Here is a 26,763-nt window from a genome sequence, read left to right on the forward strand (position 1 = left end):
GTGTCTTCTCCACCACTGTGTTGTTTTGTACTTTGAGGAATAAGCAGATGTTCTTGAAGTCTTACACCAAACTTTTGTTAAAAAAAAAAAAAGAGGGGAAAAATGTAGAATCAGTTGAAATAGCAACATATTGAAGCCATAATTTCTGATGGTTTTTTTCCCGAGATAAGTTTGCAAGTGCTTCTGGTTAGTCAGGTGCTGGTGTGGGTAGACCGACAATGTGGAAGATAAATATGTCTGCTTAGTTACCTTTCCAGGACTAAGTCACCACCTGTTGATTTCCAAAATCCAGTTGAAAAGGAGGTTGGCAGTTTTGGGGTGAGGAATGGGCTATCAGCATTCTTCAGCTGTGCAGAAAATTACTTGAGGGATAGAAAGATTTAGATTTTGTACAAATGCAATGTAACCCCATAATTGAAGGTATTGTTCATTTTAATAATGGATTCCAATCTTATAGTTGCAACAGAAATATTTTTTATTATTTTGTACATAGGTTTTTGACTAATGTTTATTTCTCATTTACTGTGAACTCTGCTGTAATGAGCATTTGCAGTCCAAACAGCAGTTGGGTGTCCAGTGTTTCATTTTCTTGCGTCACAGTTTTAAGCTGTGTGAATTTTGGCCTATTACTTGTAAGATGTTGTCAGTTAAAGTAGTAAGGAGGACAGTTCATGAATGTATGTTATTTTTCTCCATACTCAAGCAAACTTTTGCTTTCTCTTTCCCTTCTTTGCATTTAAATAGGAAGACAGCTGCCTTCAGATGGTACAGAAATCCCTGACAGTTGCTCTTTCTTCAGTCCTACTTCATGAAAACTTCAGAAGCTACTAACTGAGGTATTTATTTGTTCTTTTCATTTTTTGCAGTTTTAACTTTGCAGAAATTAGATATGTTGAAGAGCAAGACAAAGGAGACATCTAGACCAGTGAAGAGAAATCGTATATAGAAAATAGCATGAAGTTTTCTCATAAAGAGAGCTACTGGGTGATAGGATCTAATCGTTCAGTAGCTAGGCATTATGTTAGTTAATATTTTTTATATGTTGAGAAATCAAATAATTACAAATATGTCAAAGGAAAACATGTTAAAATGCAGTTAAAAACGGTTTTGAGGGTCACGTACCCAGTTTTATCCGATCTTCTGATTTTCTTCAAGAATGGATGAAAGATTTTGCAGGAAATCCCTGGATGTGAATATCCGATTACTTAAATAATGACTAAATAATGAACCTTCAAAATTGTCCGTCACTTACAGGTTTCTTCCTCTAACACTTAAAAGGAATTTCAATTAAAGAAAACACTTTATCTTTCATACAATCCTGAGATTAAATACAAAATCTGTTTTTAAAAATACTGATAAATATTTTTTATTGGAAATATTTGTCATTTTTGGTAGATACCAGTGAATTCATTTCTTTGCAGAGAAAAGAACACCATTTGTATATCTAAACAGAGTCTGACAAAGAATTTATGGCTACAGAACTCATGAAGGGAAAAAAGTATCTTATAAGCCTGCGATCAGTTGGATTTGTGTCAGTCCTAAATTTATGATCTGCAGCTGTTAGATGTGTGATAGGAGCTTCATCTTCTAAAGCGTGATGACGGTGTGAGCACATGGCTGAGAAAAAGGAAACATAGTGCTTTGATAGATGAAACGTGGGTGATTGCAATGCTTCACATAGCACAAACCTTTTGTTCTGTAAATCTTACAAATGTATGTTTTAATGCTTTTTAAATTGTGGAGAGCAACTGGCACAGATTCTGACATATCTGAGGTTGAACAAGAAGTACGCTGGTCAATGTTTGTGTAGGCAGTCTAATGTAAGCAGTGCCAGACTGGAATTCTTTTTCTGCATTTGAGAACTCAAAGCTTTAAATGGTGTTGAAAAAAAAAAAAGGGGGGCTCTTATAACTTCTGAAATGTCTGAAATCTGAAAGTATGTATTATATGCAACTTTTTTTTTATATATAGCTCTTAGTATTTATGTGTGACTTTGCATAGATATGCATCTGTGTTTTAGACACAAGATAGGCTTGACTTCTTGGAAAGATTCGTAATTGTTAGTATGGTTCTTGTATAAAATTTATATGTGCTATTATAGGTATATTACAATATCTGTATTTCCTTTTTTAAAGAGACTTTTTATATGCCAGCCAGTATATATTATAGCTAGAATAATGTTAGCATTAAAATGAAAAGTTTTCAGAAAATGGCCTCTTAAAATTCAATTGTGATGTTACATACAGATTCAGAAAAGAAAGCAGAAGTCATTTTTGTTTTTAATTTTGCATTGTGTGCTGTTAGCAGCCAGCTCTGATAATGGTTTTTATGTGCAGGTTCTATGGAGTGCTCACATTCTCAGATTTTATTAAAGAAGTTGGTGTTACATGACAGGTTGAGCGATTTCAGTGCAAATTATGGATTGGTTATGTCTTACAGTGGGGCAGGTCATTTCTGGAGTCAGTACTCAACCGTTTTAGCAGTAGAATTAACCGCTTATGTCACAGATTATAATTAGCTGTGTCTCTGTGCCAGAGCAACAGGATGGAATGCAAAACATAGCCAAACATGTGAACGAATTTTCTTCCAGTGATATTTGGCCAGACCTAAAATATCTTCCACTCCAGATCTGAAAGTAGTGGAAAAGTTAGACAGTTCTCTCTTGGAAAGAGACCGGTTGTAGTTTATTCACAAGTCCACATTGTTTCAAATCCCCGAGGTAAGTAACAATTTTTAAAATTTATTTTTATATTTGTATTAAAACATTAGCATATTAATAAATTAGTCCTTTTTGTTTGTTCTTTACTTGTTACATGGTTGCATTGAGTTTCTCTCTTGTCTGAGTTTCTGTGCAACATTCCAGACTGGTTTTGTTGTTATTTAAGGATCATTTTGGTGCTTATGTAATTCGTTTTAGGGCCTAAATTATGTGTTCATTTTTAACTACAATTACTATTTTAGATTCAGGATAGTTTATTTATACTTGTTTTTACAATTAAATGTAGTGTTAAGTTACACAGTTTAAACCTGCATTTCTGTAATATTAAGAAGCTAAATTAGAAATTTTTACGTTTAGTAACTTTTAAATCTTTTACAGTATCATGTTACTGAACTTACATAAATACCTGATTTGCAGTAGTAAACCTCTGGTGCTTGCAGCTATAGATGTCTCTCTGTTTATTTATCACATACCAAAAGTTAAATTTAGTCAAGAATGGATCCATGGTTCTGCTGAACACTTCTTTTTGGCTTGATTGTATGAAAAAAAACCTCCCACTTTTGGGATTGTTACCAAAATTGTTTCTAACTTCTGTGAAGCATACTCAAATTAATATAGGGCATTTAATTATGTGTGTATAGAACTTCTTTTGCAAGTTTGTAATCCCCTTGAATTTAAGTACATTTACTCTTGAATAATTTCACTGCCTGAAAGAAAATTACCAGCTGGGTATCAGTGGACTACTGACTCATTATCAGATGATTTATTGGATGATACTTGGTGTCTTGCCATCAACAGGTGTTTGCACTGCATACTTAATCATGTATCTGAATGAGCACATAAGTTCCTAAACCGAGATATTGCCAAAGTGTAGGAACGTGATTTTAGTGCACCAACACCAGTCAACTAGGCTCCTTTTACTGAGGTACGGGTGTTTTTACTATATCTGTCTTAAATCTCCTCCTACTTGAGGAGGAGGTGAATCATGTGCTAGAAGTGTCTATCTATCTTCATTTTCTGTGGAGGGGGCCTAGGTAAGTGTGGCTGATGATGTCTGTGTTTGGAGAGTTGAATTTTGGCCTGCAGAGCCACTTCCAAATGAGTAATGCATTTGAGTGAACTATAGGAACTTAGTAGCATAAAGTTCTGGAAGTTTGCCATCAGTTGAGATTTTGGAAGTTTTGTTTGTGATACGGTCACAATTTATGTCACTTTGGCAGAGATGGATTTCTGTTTATCTTCTAAACAAATGTTCTCTTAGATACACCCCTCCTTTTCTATTATGTAATGAAGAAAAAATGGTCCTAGATTACCACCAAAGGATAAGAACAACTGCAGAGGGTAAAATTTTAAAAAAAAAAAAAAAAGTATCGATATTAGGCCCAGCATCAGAGGGAGCCACTCAAAATCTCTTTTCCAACCTTTATGCTTTTGTTAACAGCATGCTGCTCTTTCCTGGTTAAAAGCTCAGTGGTTTAAAGCATTTTATATTTTGAGTTTTATTCATAATCATATGGCACATAAAGTTATGTGTACAAAGATCTTGCTTGAATAGCCTCATGAGATTTTTTTCCTTCCTGTGGAAAGTAATGCCCTGTACATGAAATACAAATCCCAGGTCCTAACCTCTTACTGTTTTTAATTCTTTTCATGACTTGGAATTAGGTAAGCTGGATTTCCTGTGGACTTATTTCTCAGAGTTGATTGTCTTAGATTGTCCTACCTGTTTAAGCAGTGACTGAAGGTCTTTTGTAACAGAGACATTTACAAAGTCTTTTCCTCACATGAGTTTTCTGATATTTTATAAGATCCTCACGCCCATTGCAGTCCCTCAGTAAAGACATACATGGGGTTTATTTTCTCTGTTATCTCATTTTAGAAAATTTGCAGGAATGTAGTATTTGAGGCATCTGCTTCTCTGTTGAATTTTGTTGAAATTGGCCAAGAAACTCAAAAGCTATTGAGGGAGGTAGGGAAAATGAATGGGAAAGAGATGATTTAGACATTGACATAGGGATTGTGTTTTTTATTTATTAAACCAGGCTAAAAGCATCATGGCAATTTGGATAACAGGTTAATTCAATATCCTGGTCAAATTTTCAGCTTGGGTAATAGTGTTCTCACTATTTAATTCATTTTAGCTTTGGCTACCTGGGCCAGTCTTCTCATTAAATCTTTCTGTGTATCTGCCAAAAGCTGTTAAACAGCTGCTGCATTTCATGCCATGGTTGGTTAAGTTTCTGTGGTGGATGAAGTCTGTATAAGACTGTGAGGAGAAGTATAAACTAAAATACATAAATATTTTTTAAAATGGAATGTGGTATGTACTGAAGTTTTGGATAATGCTGGTGGCAGCCATAAAACACATGCTTTTTAATAAGGTGTATGGTAGTTTGTGTTTGTGGATATGTATATCCTGAAAGTTGCCTGTAAGAATCATGTATATATGTATTTTCAATAATGGGATGTAGAGATGGAATTGTCTTGTCGTAATGACTGTTAAAACTCTTCAGTTCCTCCTTTTTTAGTTGCTGTGCTGTCAGTGCTCTGAGCAACAGAAGTTTTAGTACCTTTGCTTCAGCTTACCTTTTCCCAGTATTTCAAGTGCCAGATACTAAACTTTATACAGACTCTTTGCATTATTGCCTTATTAGTTGTGGATACTAGTGGCTTTCAGAAAAGGCTAACTGTGCAGAGTATGACAGCCTGTTTCATGTTAAAGTTTCACATAGGTCCTACCTTGAATTTCCAAGCTGTTGCACCTTTCTGTGAGAAGCATACAGACTCCTGATGGAAGTAGACATGACTGCAAAGTTCCCCTACACCCAATTTTCCTCAGTTTTGAGGAAAAGGATTTTAAGTGAGAGGCAGTAATAACTAAATAAGAAACATGTTCTGGTGACTCCAGAGGGCTGAAAGCAGAATAAAATGGAAGAGTTTCTTTAAAAAATAAATGCTCTGGATTGAAGCTGAGTCAGTAGAGCACACCTGTAGTAAGGAACCCTAACCACAGACCAGGCTACATTAGCAACGCAGGAGATATCAGGCTCTTTCCAAAGGCCTCTTCCAGTCCAGCTTTGAACTGGAATAGATGATTTCCAGAGGTCCATTGCAGCCAAGATTTTCTAGGATTCTCAGAATTAGTTCAGATTTTCCTGACTATTTACTCCATTTTTCTTATTAATTACCTACTGGTTTTGTTTCATCACCTGGCTGTCTTACTAGCTGATCCAGTCTGCAGCATTTCAGAGTTCATGGAAGAAGGCATCACAGTTTAATAAATATGTGAGATTGGTAGCTGGAAGTATTCTCAAGCCACATAAAGTTGCTATAAATTAATAAGAATTAACTGTAATATTTGATTTTTACTTGAAAATACAAGGAAGGAAATAGATGGATTCAGAACCTGAAGCTAAAAAAGTAACAGTGAATATTACTTTAATATCAGCGTTCCTCATGACCTGAAAAGCCACGGGAGGATGTTTGTTCTCATGGCAGAAAAGGTTGCTGTTATTGATTGCCTGAGTGAAAGTTTTCACAGTAGGGGTAATAAAATGATAGGACAGATTTCAGTATGTGCAGGAAGAAAAGGTTGATTTGAGTTTGGCCTGAGTGCAATACAAGAAAGTGAGAATGGTGAACAGTCCCAAAAGCCAGCACGGTTGAGGCATAGAAGGCAGTATCAGGTTTGTTCCCTCCACATTCATGTGACAGTGTCCTGATACACGCTGTGTTTTCGCAGTACACTCCGAGACTTCTAGCATATATTCTGGTGCTCTAAAAAGTCATATTTGAGGGCTGAAGTGGTCCAAGTTTACCTAGAGGGTACCCAGAGCCAAGTTTTATGTAGTATGGTGTGTGGCATAGAATTTTATGGACATGGAGCCAAACCTTTTGTAGGGTGGGCAGAAAGACCAAGATAAGACCTGGTAGTCCTGTGCGACCCATGCTACTTTTCAGGCTGTTTTTCTAGTCTGAAGTGCTCAAACAGACCTGATGTAGCCTGTACACCAAAACTTGCCTAATTTTCAGCCCTACTGTTTTGTATAAAAAAAGATACTTTTTTTTAGGCCCAACACATTTTTTCCCTGTAAAATTCTACTTCTAGTTTCATTCTGTTATGGTAGGTATTTCCTACTTAATGAGAATACTGATGATGTCTGCTGAAAACTGTTACCTTGCTTAGACATGCAACTGCATTACAAAATAGTTTATTCCATTTTGAATGATTTATTGGGTCATTTAATAATTATGTTCGATGCATGTGTGAAGGTAATACTTCCAGAAACAGAAATGCAGTTCTTATATTGACAAAGTTGTATAAGAATATTAATGTATTGGCGTATCACAGAAAAAAGCATTTCTAAGCTGTATTTGATAAAACCACTGCATATATTTGAGTACCCTCCGTTCTTTGTGAATTGAATATTTTTTTTAAATTCTGTTAGTAACAACTTTGGCAATCTGTGAGAGTACTTGCTTTTTAAATACGTATTCTTATTTTATTGACTTTGCTTTTCGTTAAACATCTGTTGAACTGATAGTATTGTGATTCAAACTTGGTGATTTAACTGAGTTTAGTCGCATTTATGGAAGAAAAAGCTGTATCCCATTAGTCATATTGAAAACATCTAAAATACTGCTTAAATGGAGAACATTAATATGACTGTCTTCCTGTATCAGAAATCCTAAGGCACCTTGTAACAAATGGCTTTAACTCAAGAAAAAATTCCAGGCTAGCATTCAAAAAATTATGTGGAAATAAGCTTTGATTCAGGATTGTTTAGTAAGTGAAGCATATAGATGGCTAGAATGCAAAATAAGGAAAACAAAGGCAGCAGAAAGGAAAATAATCTATATTCCTTTACTTTATCAAAAGATTCCATCTTTTAGTACCTTTTCCTTCTTTTCTATTATTTTACTTTCTTCAGCACCCCTAGGTACTTCCTCTTTTCTCCCCATATTTTACAATCTCCAGTTCTACATCTGATGTTCGTTTCCTGAGTGTACTCACTACTTAACCTTTTTCTCTTATTCTCAAGTGACTACTCACAGTGTTTATTTTACTGTAATTAAAATGTGGAGGCTTTTTTACATGTCTGATCTCATATTTTCTTAATTCACAGCTAAAAAGAAATAAAAACATTTTTTAGACAATTTTCCCCTACCAAAAGAGATCTCCACTTTGTGGTAGATGATTCTAAATTTCAGCTGAATTTATCCAGCATTTTCTTTAAATTGAAGTAATAGATTCTAAAGCTTTGAGAGCACTCTGCTTATGTACAGAGGCTGGCAAAAATTTTTGAGTTGTCCTTATGTTGAACTAAAACTTTTCTGAAAAGTAATTACCTTCCAGAAATGTGTGTGACATACGTGGTTCTTCGCTGCCAAGTAGGGAATCAAAATCCATCCTAGGCAGAGTTTAGTTACCCAGTTGGTAGAAAACAGTACAGATCGCTGCAAACCTGCAGGTGCTAAGATATAGCATCATTTGTCTTTATGAGAAACTTGCATATTTTTCCAGAATTTGAGTTTAGGAAAGCCTGATTTGCAGCTCTTGGTTCTCTGATTATATCTCAGGCTACGAAAACTGATAGATGGGTCAAGCACTACTGTCCAAATCTGAGGAACAAACGACGTCTAACTGAAGTTTAAAAAGACAAGTTATACTTATGCCCTATGAATGTCATTCCCTAGGTATGCCTAAAGAATAACTTTAGAAACTTCAGACATACTTTCTGGTGAAGGTAATGTGCTTGTTATATGATCCAAATAGGAATTGTTTTACAATTACTCAAATTAGAATCTTTAAAATGAAGAAAAATAAATCCTACATTTCAGATTATACTACCTGATTTACATCAGTAAATCAACTTTCAACTAAAGTTAAGGATTTTAGTAATACCTGCTGATTTCCATTTTGGATTAAATGCTTTGTAAGGAAAAGTCTACTTTGAAATACCAGGAGCATATACGTTATGTCAAATAAGAGATTTTTCTGCTAGTTTATCTTGGAATGCCTACATACTTAACAGTTACTTTGGGGTTTGTTTATGTTTCATTTGTTTTTACAGCTAACTGAAAGATCAGCTATGTCTTTCTTATAGGTTTTAATGCAAGAACTGGTACACTAATCAAAATCAGTATTTATACACTTTTCCATGTTCTTCATTTTCTTTGTTTCCTGCATTGCATTATTGCTTTGTCACAGTTGCTTAGAAAGAAACTTAGAGATGGTTGCTGCCTAAACAGTTGGAGTCAACACCACCAAAAAAGGCTTCTGCAGTACAAGTCTTTTGATGATGTCCTTATGAGTCTAATACACATTTAAAATAATTGGCTTTTCTCCTGTGAAAGTAAAAATGGTTATGACCAGGACTGAAAGCGACGGGAACACATTATTTTGTAGTCATTGACATTTAAAATTCATCAGAAAAGGGCAGAGGTTTAAAGAATATAATCAGACATGGTATACATAGGAAAGCATTTTGCTCCCCCTGCTACTGAGAAGTGGTTCTGAACCTTTAGTTTAGCTACATGTGACTTGTTGAAAAAGGTACAGTTGTTACTTTCCAGATGCAAAGTCAAATTACTCTGTCGTATTTTTAAAAGTATGTATGTGATGAAACACTTGAATTAGGGAGGGAGGACTTGAGGATTAATTTTCATCTCTAGCCTCTACATCTAGTTCTATTCCTTCTTTAGTGTATTTTTATTTCAATTTAAAAAAATAATAATAAGAAGAAACTTTACAGAATAGCAGTATTCTGTGAAGTATATCACCATTTACTACATGAAATCAGTTTTCAAAGCTAAATAATCTGCTTTTTGAGGTCTACAACCTACACGGGAAAGCACCACAAAAGGGAGTTGTTTTGTAATTTGTGCTGAAGCCTGCTAAATGAACTGGAAGTATACTTCTCAAGAGATAACAGTGTTCTACCTGGAAATAGCACTTTCATAAAAGCAGCAGCAAGACAAGGAAAAAGAGGGAAAAGTTATGCCAATGTATATGTCTTTATGTACTTAAATAGGGCTATTTGCTTTTGCTCTCACCTCTTTCCAGCACTGATGGCATGAAATACTTTTCCTGCAAACAACATTGAGGATAGTGTTAAAAGGCTTTTGCTAAAAGTGCTCTCAAAACACGACTTGCTTTAGGAACACTCTCTAAGATACATTTTGGCCTTGCTGCTGCTAATCATTGTGGTATGACTGGAAAGCTCTTCTACCACACACATAAAAAATAAATAATATATTTTTTAAGTATTTTTAAACAGAAAAATATACAATTGCTTTTTTAAAAAATACCTACATTTTATCTTTGCCTGGTAAACATACATACAAGATTATGACAGCAGAGATTCTTTTATATTTGCCTCCATCAGAGGGATTGCTTTAATTTTCTTCACATTTATTTGGAATTTCAAGTCTTTTGATGAGTTTTCAATCACCCCAACAAAGATTATTTTCCCCATTCCTTCCTGAGTTAGCTTTGTAATTCTGGTTGCTCTGTCACACTTCTAAGTGTGACAAATAACCAGAAAAAGCATAACAAATGACAAATTCTTTTAAAAATTTATGCATACAAGTGTTTTGAGATTTCTGGTGTTGTCTCCAGTGAAAGAAAATTGAAGCCCAGAAAACAATCCTTATTTGCATTTAATGGTGCTTAAGAAATGAAATTTTGTACACAGATTTTCCTAATTTTTGCTGCAACTCAAATTTACTAGCTACCAGATCCTGTCTGCAAAGTTTAACTTCAGTGTGTGTGAAAGTAAAACTTTGTGGCTCTTTCTTTCCTTATGATGCTGTACACTGATGATAAAGGAGGAATTAAAAGTAATTGAGAGCATCCAAGCTGTACAGTCACAATAACAGAGCAAAGAGACCTAATTTAGAACCATTTAAATTGCAATTCAGAGAGCATGGGATGTATCCATTTTGTCAGATACTCAAATAAACTTCTCTTAACGACACCCAGAGACATGAAAACCGCTCTAAAGTAGCTAGAATTCTGTTTAATCACCTAGGTTAAGAGTAATACTGCTGACCTAATGGAAGTTTAAATGTGATGACTTAAGGGGGGTTCTTAGATGTTATTTACAAATACTGTCTTTTGACTTTGCAGTCAAATTTAAATATGGTAAAATAAAGACATAGAGGTTTTCAAGGTAATTAAGGTTTTTTCAAGTTTAATGAAAGTGTCTTGTGAGATAATGCCCTCATTAGAGGAAAACTCTGTCGTGGTACATTCTGTTGGCATGTGAATAATATCTACTGGGTCAGAATACACAATTGAATCTAGCTAGTACTGAGGTGTGTTATATTTGTCTCAGGAAATTTTTATAAAGCACATGGATAGAGCAAAAGTAACGAGATGAACAGCATTGATGTGGGTACTTGACCAAACATACAAAGCTGTACACAACTAGGCCTCATCACTTCTGGTTATTGTACAGATTTTTAATTAAGCTTTCACTGTTTCTTTGCTGCTTTTATAGGATTTTTAGACACAATTGAAAGCAACAGCAAACATACACAGGTCCTGTATCCTGTCTCTTTTTATTCCTCCTGTACTTTGCTACTAACTTCAATTTCATTTTTGCTGATGATTTAAGTGATGAGCATAAACTGGGCTTTGAGTTTGCCCTTTCTCAGTGCTCCTTCCAGATGAAACAGTTACCTCCCAACACAAACCCTGAATTTGTTTCAGAATATTATTGCTGTGTTCATAATAGTTGTCCTATGTGTTCAAGTACCATGTGTGACCTGCTTCATGATCAAAGGTAGTGAGGACCAGTCCCTCACGTCTTGTGGCTTTTTGTAACATCTAAGAATTCCTGTGTAGAATTAAGTTAGTATTTAGACCATAGAGACAGAAATTCTGCTGTGTGATACTTCCTAAATGACTTTATATATACTTAGACATACGTGAATTACTGTCTTGATAGTGATTTTATTTTTTCTTCGTGGATTTTAGCAAAATGGCCAAAGAACGAAGACTTGCATATCCTCCTCAACAGAAGATGTGCAGAGTTGGATAAATTGGATAAACAATCATCTAGCACTGATGTTAAAAAATTATTAAATACTGTGAATAATATTTTTGGTGATTGATGTTGCATGTATCTAACCTGATGTTTTAAAAGGGTATTTGGAGATGTGTTCATGCAGTCAGAAGTATTCATTCAGTTCCTTCATGGGTTAGGGGTTTTTTTAATTGACTTGCATTTGTTTTTGAATATTAATACTATCCATTTGAGTACTGGATATACCCTGAAGATTTATATTTTGAGTGTCTGAACAGAGATAACAAAAAAAAAAAAAAAAAGAGTTAACGTCAATGTTCTCCACTGAGGAGGTCTGGGAAAATTCTCTGTTTACCTTTTCATTCTGGAGGATGGCTCTGAAGAAGTGTCCCAAATGAGAAAAAAAAATCATTAGAAGATATTTTGGGAGAAATCAGTAAAATTGATAATAATTATTTTTCTGTCATCAGGACCAGATGTTACTCATTCATGTTCAGAAGGCAAAAAGTTCTTCATGTGCCTTTCTGGTAAAAAAATCAAGAGAGCACCAGACATGGCTTCATTTTAATTTTAAGCCCCAAGATCTTCAGATATATTTAGGTATTGCTAACTTCATGATTTTAGCTTTACTACCACAGTAAATCCCCACTGTCCATTATTCCAGGGGCTCGAGTATGGAGTAGAATAGTGATGAGAAATACACATAAATCTTCAAATATTATGCAATTCCTATTAATTTTTATATGCAAACAGGAAGAATTTTGTCATTGTCAGAGAATACCCCCAGGCAGATTATCCCTGTCTTCATATTTTGAATAAACAAAAGAGCAATAATGTCAGTTTAAGCCAAAATGTAACCATTGTTGTGTTTAGAAATGGTTATAAAGGGATTGTAGAGGAAGAGTCACTTATGAATAAGTAAAATGTAGAATAAGCAAGCAGAGACTATCAGATGTTTGCAAGCAGTTGGGGAAGAATGTTTTAAGTTGCAGCCATTGAACAGAATAATTTCCAATAAGCTTAGAGCTTTTAAAGGTATTGTGGACATCTCCGTAGCCCATTGTAATGCAATGTGAAAAACAGTTTTTCTTAAAGAACAAAGGCAATGTCCTAAAAACATGTATTTTCTGTAGCTGTCTCTCAAGTGCTGTAATTTCCTGGACTTGCCAATGATATTGTAAATCTAAGTGAAAGAGGTTTTTCTCTGGAGAACAGTAGAAATTTTAATGTACAACTGAGAATACAAGAATTCTTTTGTAGAGCAGTCCTGGAAATGTACAGGAGGCTCATGTGTCATTTTCTGTTCAGCACTTTCTAGCAGGTGTGGATGTATTGCTTTTGCAGGCACAACAGCTTGTGGTGTAAAAATATGGTATCAAGAGTAAAAATTTGAATTTCTCTAAGTGTCTTCAGTTGCCAGTCTTCAAATTTCTAATACAAAACAGAAATATATCTCTAAAGAGCATGATATGTTTTATCTTTGCTAGAAATTTCAAATAATTTACCATTTGAAGTTGTTAATAAAATATTTTGTATTTCAAATGAGGAATTATTCCATTTTATAAAAGCAATAAGTTTTTTGTAAGAAGAAGATTTGAAATTGTGTAACACATGGCATTCTTGTTCTCCACAGAGGGATTTTATAAACTTAGTAATTTCCCCAAGTATTGTTGACTTTCTTGGGTAGGTAGATACACAGCAAGATGTGGCTAAGTCTTGGTCTGAGTAAATATGTGGTTTTAATTGTGATTTTTAACCTCTGATTTCAACTGACTTTTGTCTTGCCAGACTTAATTAAATTTATTATTAATTAGTAATAATAAAAGATTGGATGTCTGGGATAGATCACATAAGAAAACACAATTTAATCTGTAGCCATCACATCCTTGTTTGGTATTAGATTTTGTGTATATGAAATTTTACAAAATTCTATAATTCGATGTTTCACTCAGAATTTTGGTCAACAAGTTACTTGCCAATGACCTTCAGAATTGAATGCCAGACTTTAGCAGTAATTAACTGTAACAAGGACTGAATGGAAAGGCTTTATCTGCATATAGTGTAATGTGCACATTTCTTCTGAATAAGGAAATAATTTAGCTGTCACTGAATGAAAGAACTAAAATGCTAGTGAACAAAAACTACCTGTGGTAGATTGTAGTGAAAGTTCTGTAAATTTGACAGCCACCTTCTCTTCATTTCTCTCCTTGAAGTGTCAGATTATACGTGGATTTCTTTGTAAACCTTTATTACTTGCCAGGAATGACAACCCCAAGGGAAACCTTCCACTTTCACCTGAAGAAAAGCCCTTTGACATCTGGAAGGTTCAAATAATCAGAATAAGAGAGAATGCAGTGTTGAGTAATTTTATAATTATTTCGAACTATTATTTTATAAATTAGAATTGGAAAATTTATTAAATCCTCAAGACATCCCTGTGTGTTTAATTTTATTTTGTCCTTCTTAGGGAGAAAGCCTTTTATACAGGAAACTAAATGCACATAGTTCTTACTTTTCATAAAAACAGGATTTTTATTAAACCGTAAGGAGACAAAGAAGGGTGATTCTCCCTAGTCTTCCCATAAGAACAAGATGGCTGTCAGCATTCCTTGCACATTCATATGTTCCTTTTTTCCACCTGTCTCAAGACAGGTGCTACAGATCTCATGCTAGTTGTTTAAACGCTAGCGCATACAAACACAGGCAGTTAAAGTTCATACCTAGCTTAGTTATAAACACTCTTTTAAATGCACACTTAATGAAAAAGAAGGATCTAGGGGAATGAATCTGCTCTGGCTTGTGCTTCAGAGAAAGCTTACAGCTAGAAGACTACAACAGTTTCTCTTCTGATATTCATGGCAGTACATTATGTATCTGGTGACTTGCAGTCCTTCAAGGAAAAAATAAATCATGTTGAAGAGCAGCTGCTACGGGGGAGAAGTGTATTGGACTTTAGAGGGCAAAATTTATTTCACAATTAGGTTCATTAAAGCAAATTGTTCACTATCGCATTTTTATCCTCTACTTGAGGCCCATGAGATATCTTCTTCTCAAAGGGATTGGAGAATAAAAGCTATTCTAGTAAGATGAGATTAGTTACCTGTTGCAGGTTTGATGTTTTAAAATGTTTTTGAGGTAATAAACCCTGTTGAAAAACACTGAATGACGTTCAACAGGACAAGACAGTGTTTACACGCTGAAACTATGGAATTTCATAATACAAAGAGCACTAAGTAAGGAAACACTTAAATGATCTTGGCAACATTAATGGGTCTCAGTCTTTAATTTTTAAGTGAAAACAATAGCTGTACAGACTACTCTTTTCTCTCTTCTTAAAGGATTGTTTCTAAAATCTGTAATAGTAATGAGAGCTCCATAGGGTTTAAACAGTAGCCTCACCTGCATAATCATTCCATCATTTCTACATCAAGTAAGTTCTTTGTGGTTTTGTTTGTCTATTAAGACAGAGTAACATATGTTGAAAAACCCAGAAAAGTAATAATTGTGATATTTTATTTTTTCTTTCATATTATGGTACTCAAGGTCACTTAGCCGTAATAGTGGCTGAATTTCAGGGAAAGAAAGTTCACCTTTTTTTAATTAAAACAATTTTAGGCTTTTTACATAAAAGACAGGAGTCGTCTCATACCACAAAGTAGCTGCTTCTTTAAATGCTTAATGTAAAAATTAATAATAATTTTCATAAAAGTTTCTGTAATATTTTTGTGTTTTGTGTTTTAATTCTGGTGGGAATTTATTTTTTTCTTATCTGATTCTTGTTTTTGGAATTTTTGAAGGAGGAAAACAAATAAAACTGAAAGATTGAAAACAAGGTTTAAAAAAAATGTACTGTAAATGAGATTCAAGAGTAGACATTAGACAAAGAATATTTTATATAGCATATTATATTAGTATTATTGTTCTATTAGCAATATGGCATATATTTATACATTAATAATTATGTCATTAATATTTATATAATCTTATGCTGTCAGTGACTGCCTTTCAGCTCTATTTAAAATGTGTAAAGCTGTTGATTGTGACCATGTCATAGTTATTATGCAAATGTGCAGTGCAGGGTGTGCAAACAGTTAACTGGGCCATACAAATTTCTTCACTGGTTTCCACAAATTACGCTGCAGGGATCCAGCTCTTTTCAGCTGATGGTGTTTGTTTACAATTCAAACAGTAATATGCTATATAACAAAAAATTTCAACAAAGCAAGGTTGGGTGATATTAAATACAATATGATGGAAGGGCTGAAAGTAATTACAAAATTTTCAACTAATTATGAGAGTTTGATTTTTTCCCCTGCCTCTCTGTTTTTGTCCTGACAGCTTTTCCATATGGATTCTAAAGGTTTCTCGTCTTTTTCTCTGAACAACAGGTTTGCCTCAACTGTCTTTCCTCTTTCAGGAAAATACTCCAACAGCACCTTTTTCATGCTGGTTAATCATTGGACTGCTTCTGTTTTCACAAAAACAGAAGTGTGCATGCCTGAATGCTAAAGTGTGAAGTCTTGGTGTACTTCTGATGTTCATACTATAATAAAACCCATCTAGCCCAATACAATACACAAAAAATGGACATAATATTCCGTGAAGAATTCCCCCACCCCTGGTAATGACCTGCTGGGGTATAGAAAAACATCAGAGTCCTTGTCTCATCCTTTCCACAATGTCTTCTTCCAGCTGCTGCAAAAAATTACCTTGTCCTGGCCAAAAGCAGAACCATAGGGAGGAGTAGATGCCCTGATGACTGTTCATGGAGAAGAGCATGCATAATATGAGCACCAGTGGTGTAAATTTCATCATGAAACCTCACCAGTTCTTCTGAACTCTGATTTGAAAAGGTTTTATTGAATGCTAAGCTTTTTGTCTCTTTGCTGAAAATATAAAATGCTAATAATTACATAATTATTATTGGAATTACAGCTGATAATTAGCATTAACCAGCTGTAGTTCTGTATTTAAATTGCTTTCTAATTGTATGTTATTATCTGTTGCTTTAGGACAACATGATAAAGTACTTGAGTAACACAGTTCTGCACTGTCTGTAAAGGGGAATTTTATTTACATGAAAATAACAGCCATTTATGAACAAAACAAATGAAAACATATTTTAACAGTTCAAATATACTGAGATTACTTATTTTAATTGAATAAGTATTCTGTCTTCAGTATTTCCTACAGGTCATTCATGAAAACAGTACAAATGACATGCTTTTACTCAGTCTTGATTTCCTAAGCGGGCTAAAGGATAAGTTTTCAGATTGCTTTTTAAAAATATCTTAAGTGAATATTTCAGAGCTGTCAGCTTAGCTTTTTGAACTTGATGCCTGAACTAACCTCAGTCCAGCAGTAACATTAGTGATAGACTGTTTTTCAATGCCATTCATTAATCAATATTAATATAAAAATCTCCTGGAGCTCAGAATCACTCAAATGACAGAGACCAGTTTCTAAGTCTTGCATGGAAAAGGGTGCACTAGAGCTAGGAAAATGTTCAGTCATGGTTATATATATTTTAGAGGACAATTATAAGTGTGAAGAACATACAGGTCTTTTATGGGCAGCTCATATGTATTACTACAGGCATGGATTTCATGCCTTACATGCAACATATACAATGTCTGAACATATGAGAAATCTCACAGTGTCAAAAATCTGCAGTGTTATTGGTTGTTCGTGAGTTTGATCTATCATTTAAAATCCGTGAAAAGTCTTTTGGCAGCTAATTAGCATTCAGTATCTGGTTTAATTCAGCAAAGAGGCAAGAAGTAATTTGATTTAAATGGATCCCAGTAAAATAGATTATGACAATTAGAAAATACTTCTAAATAGCAAACTATCGTGATAGAGCTCAATCCCGTGAATTATGGCCAAATCTACAAGAATCCATAGGGAAATGCGCTGATTGTGTTGGTCCTTGAATAGGAGCACCAAGAAATTCCACTTCCAATTATGCAGTTTATTTGTAGTAGCTGTGATTTATTTGTAGTTTATTTGTAGTATATTGTGATACTGCTGACCTGATGCAAATAAGACATTTTCATGGCCCATTTGAAAGATGTAAGAATTTTCATTCTGAAACTCAATTGCCACTTTATCTGCACTGTAGGTTACCAGTATTTCTTACTGTTAGTCATTGTGTGCTGCTTCCTTGTAAAATAATACAAAGACAACATTTACCAAAGTCATTGTGCATTCTGCAGGTTTCTTGCTTCTCCAGCTAACTTGTGTATATCCAAGTGTCTAAGTCACCACCTCCTTCTTAGTGCCTGTTTGAATGCTCCTAACACAACCAGTTTCATGGTTATTCCACTTACAAGTCACATTTCTCATAATTTCTCCTTTGTTCTTCTTCTGTGAGTCTATCTTGAATATTGGCAGACTTCTCAACACAACTATGAGGTTTGCCTATCTAAGGCTTTCCTTTTAGCCTACCTTTCTAAAACATCCCAAACTTATAAAAAGATTTCGCTCTGACTTCTTCAGACAGGTCTGAGGTTATTTTCCAATGTGATTTCAGTTCATGAGCATACAAGTCAGTAATAAAATAAAAAGTTGATTCTCCGAGAAGAAACAGTCCAACAGTATCATTTCTGAAAGGATTTCCGCTGTAATTACGTAATAATAGGAGACTAATTCTCTTAAAAATCATGAAATATTATGCTAGGGAGAAAAACTTAATCCTTCTCAATGCATTCAGTTGTCTAGGCCAGCACTGCCTATTTACTATGACCAAAGCAATTTTTGGCAGTATTAATAATGCTCAGAAACAACAGAACTGTTTCCTGTCAGGAGGAAATAATTCAGGCAGGGAACAATGCTGTACTGGGAGATGTCCGCTGTGGAATTTCTGAAAGGCTGAAAATAATCACAAAATTCACAGGCTTTTTTACTGAAATGTGTAATGGATTTTGACCTCACCTCATTAAACAGCAGTACATAATAAATTATGTAAAAAACCCTCAGCTCACAAAATAAACATTTTACAACAGGGTGAAAATGGAACAGAGAAGAACAGGAATCAAAAAATCCGATCTTCTTGTTAAATTCCATCCTTTTGGAAATCATTCTGGTTGAAATACCTACAACATACCAGCATACATGTATGAGAAATTCATCCTAGGCTCTCATTCTTTATCTTTTGATGGATGCCTAAAATTCACATCTAACATAAGTCAGATAAATAAGTCCCAGCAGGGGGACCTATCTCCATTAACCATAAAGGGAGTCCAGGTTGACTGGCTCAGATATTCAGGGCTAAATTGTTCATATCTAATGTGAGATGAATTCCAGTCTGAGACCACTGTAATGAGGCTGCATAAGAGCATGAAGATGTGACAATTAATTAACTCTTTGGCAAATGGTCTCTACTGCAAAATTTACCTTGCAGGTGTCAGGAACAGCAACACGAGGAACAGGCAAAGCAGTCTGCCTTGTGAAGGGGGCATGGAAAAGATGCAAACAAATCCATGTGCCAATACTCACCGCACAGAAACTGGCAACATCCCAACCACTCGCTCATGTCTAGCAGCACCAGAAGGGCTCTGTCCTCCTGCAGCAGCCCCCTGCATGTGGCATGAGGTTGTATAGGATAACCTCAGAGTCCCAGCCATGCCCCTTTGGGCTACTGCAGATATTAACTGTGTCCTGGCCAGATCCAGGACATAGCTGTACTACTCATGGGCATGAGGTGTACTGCTTATTTCTCGAAGTTTGTCTCTGGTTGTTACCAGATAGGAGTTACTGCATCCTGTTTTTTAAGTTATGTATTGAGAAGAAATCTGTGTCCAATTAAGGGTAAAGGTTTGTCTAAGCGTCTTACAGAACCCGTTGTACGTATAAATGTCCCAATATCTCATGGCAGTGCACAATAACAGAGATTCCAGATAAGGGGCAGCATCTGAGTAATATGGTTTATTGTACAGTAACTAGGTAGGAAACAAAAAAAATAGAATCAATTTATATTTAAACAGCATTTATAATCAGTACTGTGTGCTTGAGTAATACACAGAACTAAAACATAATCTGATGTTTTTAAACAGACATGTTTAAAAATGTTCATGTGGGGAATATTAAGTAACATCTTGTAAATCTTGTAAATATTTTGTACTAATATTAAGCTAGGTTATTTCAGCATCTACAATTCCTCAGGAATAAATAGTTGTACTATTTTCGGCAATGAAAATATTTCTATATATAGTCTATTTGCCTCTGAGACTGATAGCAGAAAAAAAAAATTATGCTATACCATAATGTCTGTAAGCAAAGTTACATTATGAACTAACAATTATTTGGTCTCATTTTTGAATATAAATAAGGAAGAAATAAATTTTTATTGGAAGTGCAGAAATAAGATGATTACTGCAGATATACAAGGGGCTAATGCATGGGCTTGTGTTCAGTTGTAAATTGATATGGCATTCTCTGTCTTGCTAGGAAGCTACAGGAACAAAAGATTATATATTTCTAAAGATGAGCATTAGAACTGAGAGACACAGGCATGTTACAGACACAGGATGGCTCTGCAGGAAACTTGAACAGAAGCATGGATGTCATTTGATCATATTTTGAAAGCTGTGTGAACAGAGCATGGTGATTGCATAGGAGGAAATTCAGAATTGAGAGTAGACCTTGCGTGAAACCTTTCTGAAGGCACTCTCATTTGGGAGCATTATATTATAGGAAAGTGGACCAGTTTTTGGATGTGATGCCTGTGGACATACCTGGCTCATGGGAAGGGTTTGAACTTACGATACCTATTTTGTTTCTGACATCCATGATTGGGTTGTTTTATTCTTCCTTTATTTATTGCAAATGAGACAGATGTTACCCACTGTTGTTCTTTATAAGCAGCTTCAGCTGCTGAGTTTTTATTCTTTTGGCCAAAATTGTAAGCTTTAATGAATGGTTTGAATTGTTGGTGATCTCTGTGCTGTAAAAGTGGAACTTAGGGAATATTCTCATGTTTTAAGGAAGTTCAAGCTTGTAAGATTCCTTTAAATTCAAACAATGCTTCTTTAAGAACCATAGTATAAAGGGAAGTTGTTTAAACCCAGTAGGGAGTGTTTTTAATGTTGATATATCTCTAAATATGAATATCTGATTAACTGAGAAATCATTATTCCTGTACATCATAAAGAATAATTTCATTTATTTACATACATATTCTGAAGCCTAATATGAATTAGCCTAATAAGCATTCCAACTGATACACACTTGTGAGCTGTAGATTACTATATGATCCTATTAAATATTTTCTATGCGAGAATTAGAATATTATGAAAAATGGGACGGGAAGTTTTCTTATAGGATGAAATTCTTATAGGAATTTCCTTATAGGATGAAGTAAATTTAAGCCTCCTGAAAACAGTAGTTAATGCAGTTAATATATTAAAACATCACGTTGCGTGTATCAAAAACTAAAACGCAAGTTGGACGGGGCATGATGAAAATGCTTTCCGGGTAAAACTTCACAAGAGTTTCTGGTTCCTAGCTATTACAGTTATATTTTCATATTTTCCTTGGAGTTTTACATAAATATTGACACTTAAATTAAGCAACTAAGCAGTTCCCTTTCTTTTTTTGCTTTACATAGCAGATGGTACGTGAACAATACACGACAACGACACCAGGCACCAGCCTAGAGAGGCCGAAGAATGAATATATCTACAAAATTGGAATTTATGGCTGGAGAAAGCGTTGTCTCTACCTGTTTGTTCTCCTCCTGCTTATCATCCTAGTTGTGAATTTTTCTTTGACAATATGGATTCTGAAGGTGATGTGGTTTTCCCCAGTAAGTGTCCTCTTTAATTTCTGTTCTTGTCTTATTTTTCCTGCCTCACTTATTTTGTAAGTACACCAGCTTCTCTGTAGGTAATGGACGGTTCTTTTTTCTTTCTTCTCAGCTGGGGTTTGTATTTTGGCTTTAGTAATGATTTTTTAAATACTGAGGTTGTTGATGCTTTAGATTGCAGAGAATTCTAACCGTTCTATGAGAATGTATTTTACTGTTGTCTCATAGTCTCTGTTAAGATGATATTTTATAAATGTGTTTACTGTAATTTTATCTCATACAGAATTCCTTAGTTAAAATATTGCTGACAGTTGCTGTGGTTTTTTTAGCTTCTTTCTCATATTTATCAGCATCTAAAATTTAACAATTTATTTGACCAATTAATTACAGCTCGGAGGTAATTATCACTGCTTCATGCTTGAGGCTAAGCAGCTATAAATTCAAAAGTAAATTTAATAACTTTCCACTGTCGTATATATTTTATTATTTATAATGTAATTTTGCATGTTGTAGATTAAAGGGTAAGTTCCAGAAGTCTGCAAGATACAACTTTAGTCAGAATGCAATAAAATGCATCAGTGAATATTGAAGCTAAGCTAATTTGCTCCTAACATGCATTTGTGATACACAGATGATTTGAATAGACTTGTTAGAAGAAAAGCAACAATAAAAGTTGTAACTCTGCGCTGGCTACTGAAGAAAGTTTCTGTTATCTATTGTTATTACACGTCTGTCACTAAGTGAAGACCACTTTATTTTAATATAAATATTTCTATGCTCACTAAAAAGGAAGTATATTCATTTTAAGTCCTGCTTACTGATACAGTTTTTAGTGCTTGAATTCCTGAGAAGGGTCTTCCCCTACATGAATTCTTTACAGCACTGTTACTGTCATACAGATTACAGTGCCAAATGTCTTAGATCACATATAATTTTTCTCTTATGCAGCTCACATGGAGGATAGGCTTTTAGTGCCTGAGTGTCATAAATCACAGAGAACATGAAAAATGTACAACTGTTTTCTGTGTGGCTCATAGTTCTATTTTTAAGGGGTTTAAAAAAATATTTTAGGTTGATTTGATTTCTACATATGAGCCTGGGTATTTCTTCTCTGACACCAGTGAGGACCAAAAAAAAAGAAAACACTAGAAATAGTAATGTCTATTTCCTTGTAGTTCCTGTTTGAAGGCACCAAATGCCTTGATCTGCTGAGGGACCTTCTGCTTTTGCAACAAGAACAGTGGAGTAACAACTCTAGCAGTGCAGGTGTACATGCTTTTACAGAGTGGGCTGTGAATACTGCAGCTATAAGGAATTTCCTAATTCTGTGTTAAAGAATCTGTATGCAAGATATGCCCAATTGGATAGTGACTTAACAGTAATGACTTCATTCCTTTGGGATAATTTTAGGGAAATACTGAAATTCAGATAAATATCAACTGTAAATAAATTTTACATGTATTTAAATCCATTACACATGCAAAGTGCACATGTAAATCACAATCCTCAGCAAAAGTACATGTGACATCATTAAGAGAGAACTTATTTTACTGGGTGTTGTTTTAATAGACTACATCTCTCAAGACAAGAAGTAACCGAGGATACCAGGAATATCACCCAGAGAATCACAGAGAAACACTGCAAGTCACTGAGTCTAAGAAAGATGTTTAGTGCATGTTCAAATTATGGAAGTATAACTGAAGCATCACAGTCCTTTCCTGTGTCTAAGGAAACACCAATTGCAAAGAATTAGTGTAACAGTCATAAGAAATTACCAATACTACCATAAACCCCTTTTCATGATGGAATTAAGCATTTATGCCTCCAAGTGTTTTGTTACTGTTTGAAAAGAGAGGTATCAATGTAGTCTCTAAGAATTAGATTTTTATGATTCATGCACTCCAAGCTTGGCAAGTATTTGCTGTTTAGGAGATGAGTTGATTCATGTATATCACACTTTCCCAATTAAGCATTCTCATGATTGGGAAGAGTTTAAAAGTAATGATGAAATAATTATGCTATGCAGTCATCAGTTATTTGGCAAATATTAATCTGTCAACTGTGATAACACTTATATTTATTAATTGTATTCTAGGTATATTGTGTAGAGATTGTAGTACTTACTAGGTTTAATATTGATGATAGATATTGTATTTTTAGCTAAAATTTTAAAAACATTTGGTCCCAGTTTTAAAAAAATCATTAAGATCACTCCTAAAAATATCACTCTTAATAATATTTAAATATTGATAGTTAATAAGATATTAACATTTTTTTTCTCTGTAAAATAATACAAAAAAACAAATTGTTTTCTCACTGAGGTTGATAAACATATTTAGAAATTAACATTGCAAACATTTTAAAATACATTTTTATAGTAGAGTCCTGAAGAGAGCTTATGCTAAAAAAAAACTTTAAACATAACATGACTGCAGTATATAATTTTATTAGGAGAACAGTTTTTCAGTAATAGAGCGTTGCTGCTTTAGTGATTGATCGACATGGTTCTATAGCACAGCCCTTTCATAAGCCCACTTAGAGCTGAGAGACTGATACTTTAGACATCAAAGTTTCTTTCGTTGTATAAAAAGTGTTTTCTTTTTCTATAAAGCATCCTTGACTCTTTCATTAAGTAATAATTTTCAGTATACAAAAATCACATGTCTCTGTCTATTCAGAGATCCGGATTAAAATAATAATGAAATTATGAACAGAGTTTGAAGAGGCTCTGGCATTGAATTAATCCATGCACACCATGTCCTGCCTTAACTCCCATAAAACCGGACAGTTTGTTAAGTACTAGGAAAGAAGCTAAGCTGATAAAGGAGAACATGAACCAGACATAGATGTGCTGCAAGATGAATAGATTTTGGTCTTCTTCTAAGAATTTGGTATGATGAAAGACAGAAGCTTTTCTAAGCTCTATTGTTGGAGAGGCCTTTGGTATCAAATGTAGATGACTAAATTGAGCAGAATTTCATTGTTTCATTTCATTTCATAAAAGCTAGACTAAAGGAGAACAACCTGAACAGAGAATATATCCCTTTTCTCATGCTGCCCCAATTAAAAGACATATGGGCATCTCCAAATTGTGCACGTTAATTCAAAGGTATCAGCTGTGTCTCATTCTTTTTTTTTCTTTTCTCTCTTGGAGTTCAGAGGGACAGGGTCTCAAGTTTTTTTGTGGGCATGAGCGAAGAAACCTGTGGATTCATTATATTCAGCTGTTTCAGAGAAGACATGCAAATAATTGTATCTTGAGCTTGGTGAATAAAGTGAAATAGAGTAATTTGAAAACTAGCATTATTTTTGCACTAAAATCAGTTTGAAAAAAGGTTGGGTTTTTTTCCCCTGGACGACATATCACATTTTGCATGTAATGGGAATTTCAGATTCTGGTTTTAACATAATGAGGCTTTCTGAGCACTAAAAGGGAATGCTAGTTTTAAAAGTTTAGAAGACTGAGACTCTTAAGGGATTTAGGACTGCAAGTATGTCAGAAGTCCTGTGGACAATTCTGAAGGATCCAGTAGGTCTGAAAGAGGGGAACTTCAATGTTTCTGACATCTGCTGAAAGGAAAGCATGGCAGGATGGAAGCAGAGGAAATTTCTAGAGGGTGTCAGCAACAACTTCTGAAGAGGACAATTAAAGGTGGCACACAGCTGGATCTGCTACTCACAGGATCCCACAGGAGCCAGATCTGAAGGGTAACGTTACCCAGAGAAGCTTGACCAAATTTATGGACCGTATCCTCCGAAAGTGAGAATGATCACTCCTGATACTCAGGAAGATGAATATCCTGGCTTAGAGAGGCGGGTTACCTGTGATGGAATTTCAATGAAAAAGCAGCGTAGAAGTGTTGAAAACAGATACAGGCTACAAAGAAGAAATTTCAAAACCATGTCTGGGCCAGGAAATGTGTCAGGCTCTCTACGTCAGGAACACCAAAGCTCAGTTTCAGTTAAAAATTATAAAGGGCAAATGGCAACAAGATGATGTGCATCCATTGGTGTGGAGAGAACCGATCCTCTTGCAGAATCACCCTCTTCAGTATTTGAAAGGTTTTGGAGATTGGGGAGATCCTTGATGACTGGGGGAATGCAAGCATTGCACCTGTCTTTAGAAAAAAGGGGGCCATGAGTTTACCAAGGGTGAATTATGCCTGAAGAATCTATTGCCATTTTATGATAAAATGTCTGGAATTGTAGATGATGGGATCACACAAAATATCATCTGCCGTGACTTCAGCCAGGCTTCTGACTCACCCACAATATTCCTGTACCCTAGTTAGAATAATTACAGCCATGAGGAGTAGTCAAACAGATAAGTATATAAAATAAACTGCTTGGCTAGTCGGGCTCAGAAGATAGATACTAATGTGTTGTGGTCTGCATGGAGGGCAGTAATAACCATTGTCGTTCTCTTGTCCTTGGTCTTGTACTTTTTAAAAACTTAATCAATGACTTGGAGGAGGTGACAGAATGCTTGTTCACTAAATTAGCAGGTTGTACCAGTTTGGGGGTACCATTCAGTACTTCCAAAGCTCAGGCTGGAGGTCACACTACCCCTAATCCAGGATTGTCATGCTAGGTCTCTAAAACTCAGACGTGAAAAATGCACCTGATCAGATGATTACCATTCCTGATGCTCTAGCATCTTTTTCAGAAACTCCTTATTAATTCAGTTATTGTATTAATTAGGTTCTGCCACATTATAACACCAGGAACAGTTGTCTGCCGAAGATTATTTCAAAATTTTTTTAGCCTCTGATGGAGAAACTCATGTTTTCCATGGATTTTAGTGGATGCCCCAGCTATCATGGTCTCCTGGAACATGAATGGAAATTGCACAATACTTCATTTTGATAAGGACAGATAGTAATGCAACTACAGTGTTCTCCAGGATAACTAGTTGCCTTTCTTCAGTGTGGAGTTTCCCCTGACAGAAATTTTAAGCACAGTTTAAAAGAAGATAGGTCTTTATAGCTTTAGATGCACTCTTAGTCAAACATAATTCAAATCTGCTCTCAATCTCAAGTTCTCCTGCCATCCATATTAAACCTTACTTGGGTTTCAGTCTAACCAGAAGAAAGTCAAGTCCTAATACTAAACCTTAGAATAAGCCATGGGTCATCTTATCATGACAGGGAGTAGCTTGGTCTGTGGAGGGCCGAGTCGGACAGTGTCCAGTGTCCAGTCCAGCAATG

At 35.0% G+C, this 26,763-nt stretch overlaps 1 protein-coding gene across 6 annotated transcripts in view; it reads left to right on the forward strand.

Moving 5' to 3' along the window:
- SGCG (sarcoglycan gamma) overlaps positions 1-26,763 on the forward strand; it is a 107,467-nt gene that overhangs the window by 25,281 nt on the left and 55,423 nt on the right. Inside the window, exons 2-4 of one of the 6 annotated variants that reach the window (XM_040055863.2) lie at positions 745-836; positions 2,536-2,719; positions 21,359-21,556. In XM_040055863.2, the coding sequence (XP_039911797.1) occupies positions 21,362-21,556 (195 nt within the window). In that variant the 5' untranslated portion in view covers positions 745-836; positions 2,536-2,719; positions 21,359-21,361. Of the gene's footprint in view, positions 1-744; positions 837-2,535; positions 2,720-3,517; positions 3,645-21,358; positions 21,557-26,763 lie in introns of those variants that run through there. The other 5 variants (XM_040055867.2, XM_040055865.2, XM_040055866.2 and 2 more) reach the window with 5 other exon arrangements.

The sequence above is a fragment of the Hirundo rustica genome, chromosome 2 (genome assembly GCF_015227805.2).
Source record: "Hirundo rustica isolate bHirRus1 chromosome 2, bHirRus1.pri.v3, whole genome shotgun sequence".
NCBI classification, from domain to species: Eukaryota; Metazoa; Chordata; class Aves; order Passeriformes; family Hirundinidae; genus Hirundo; species Hirundo rustica.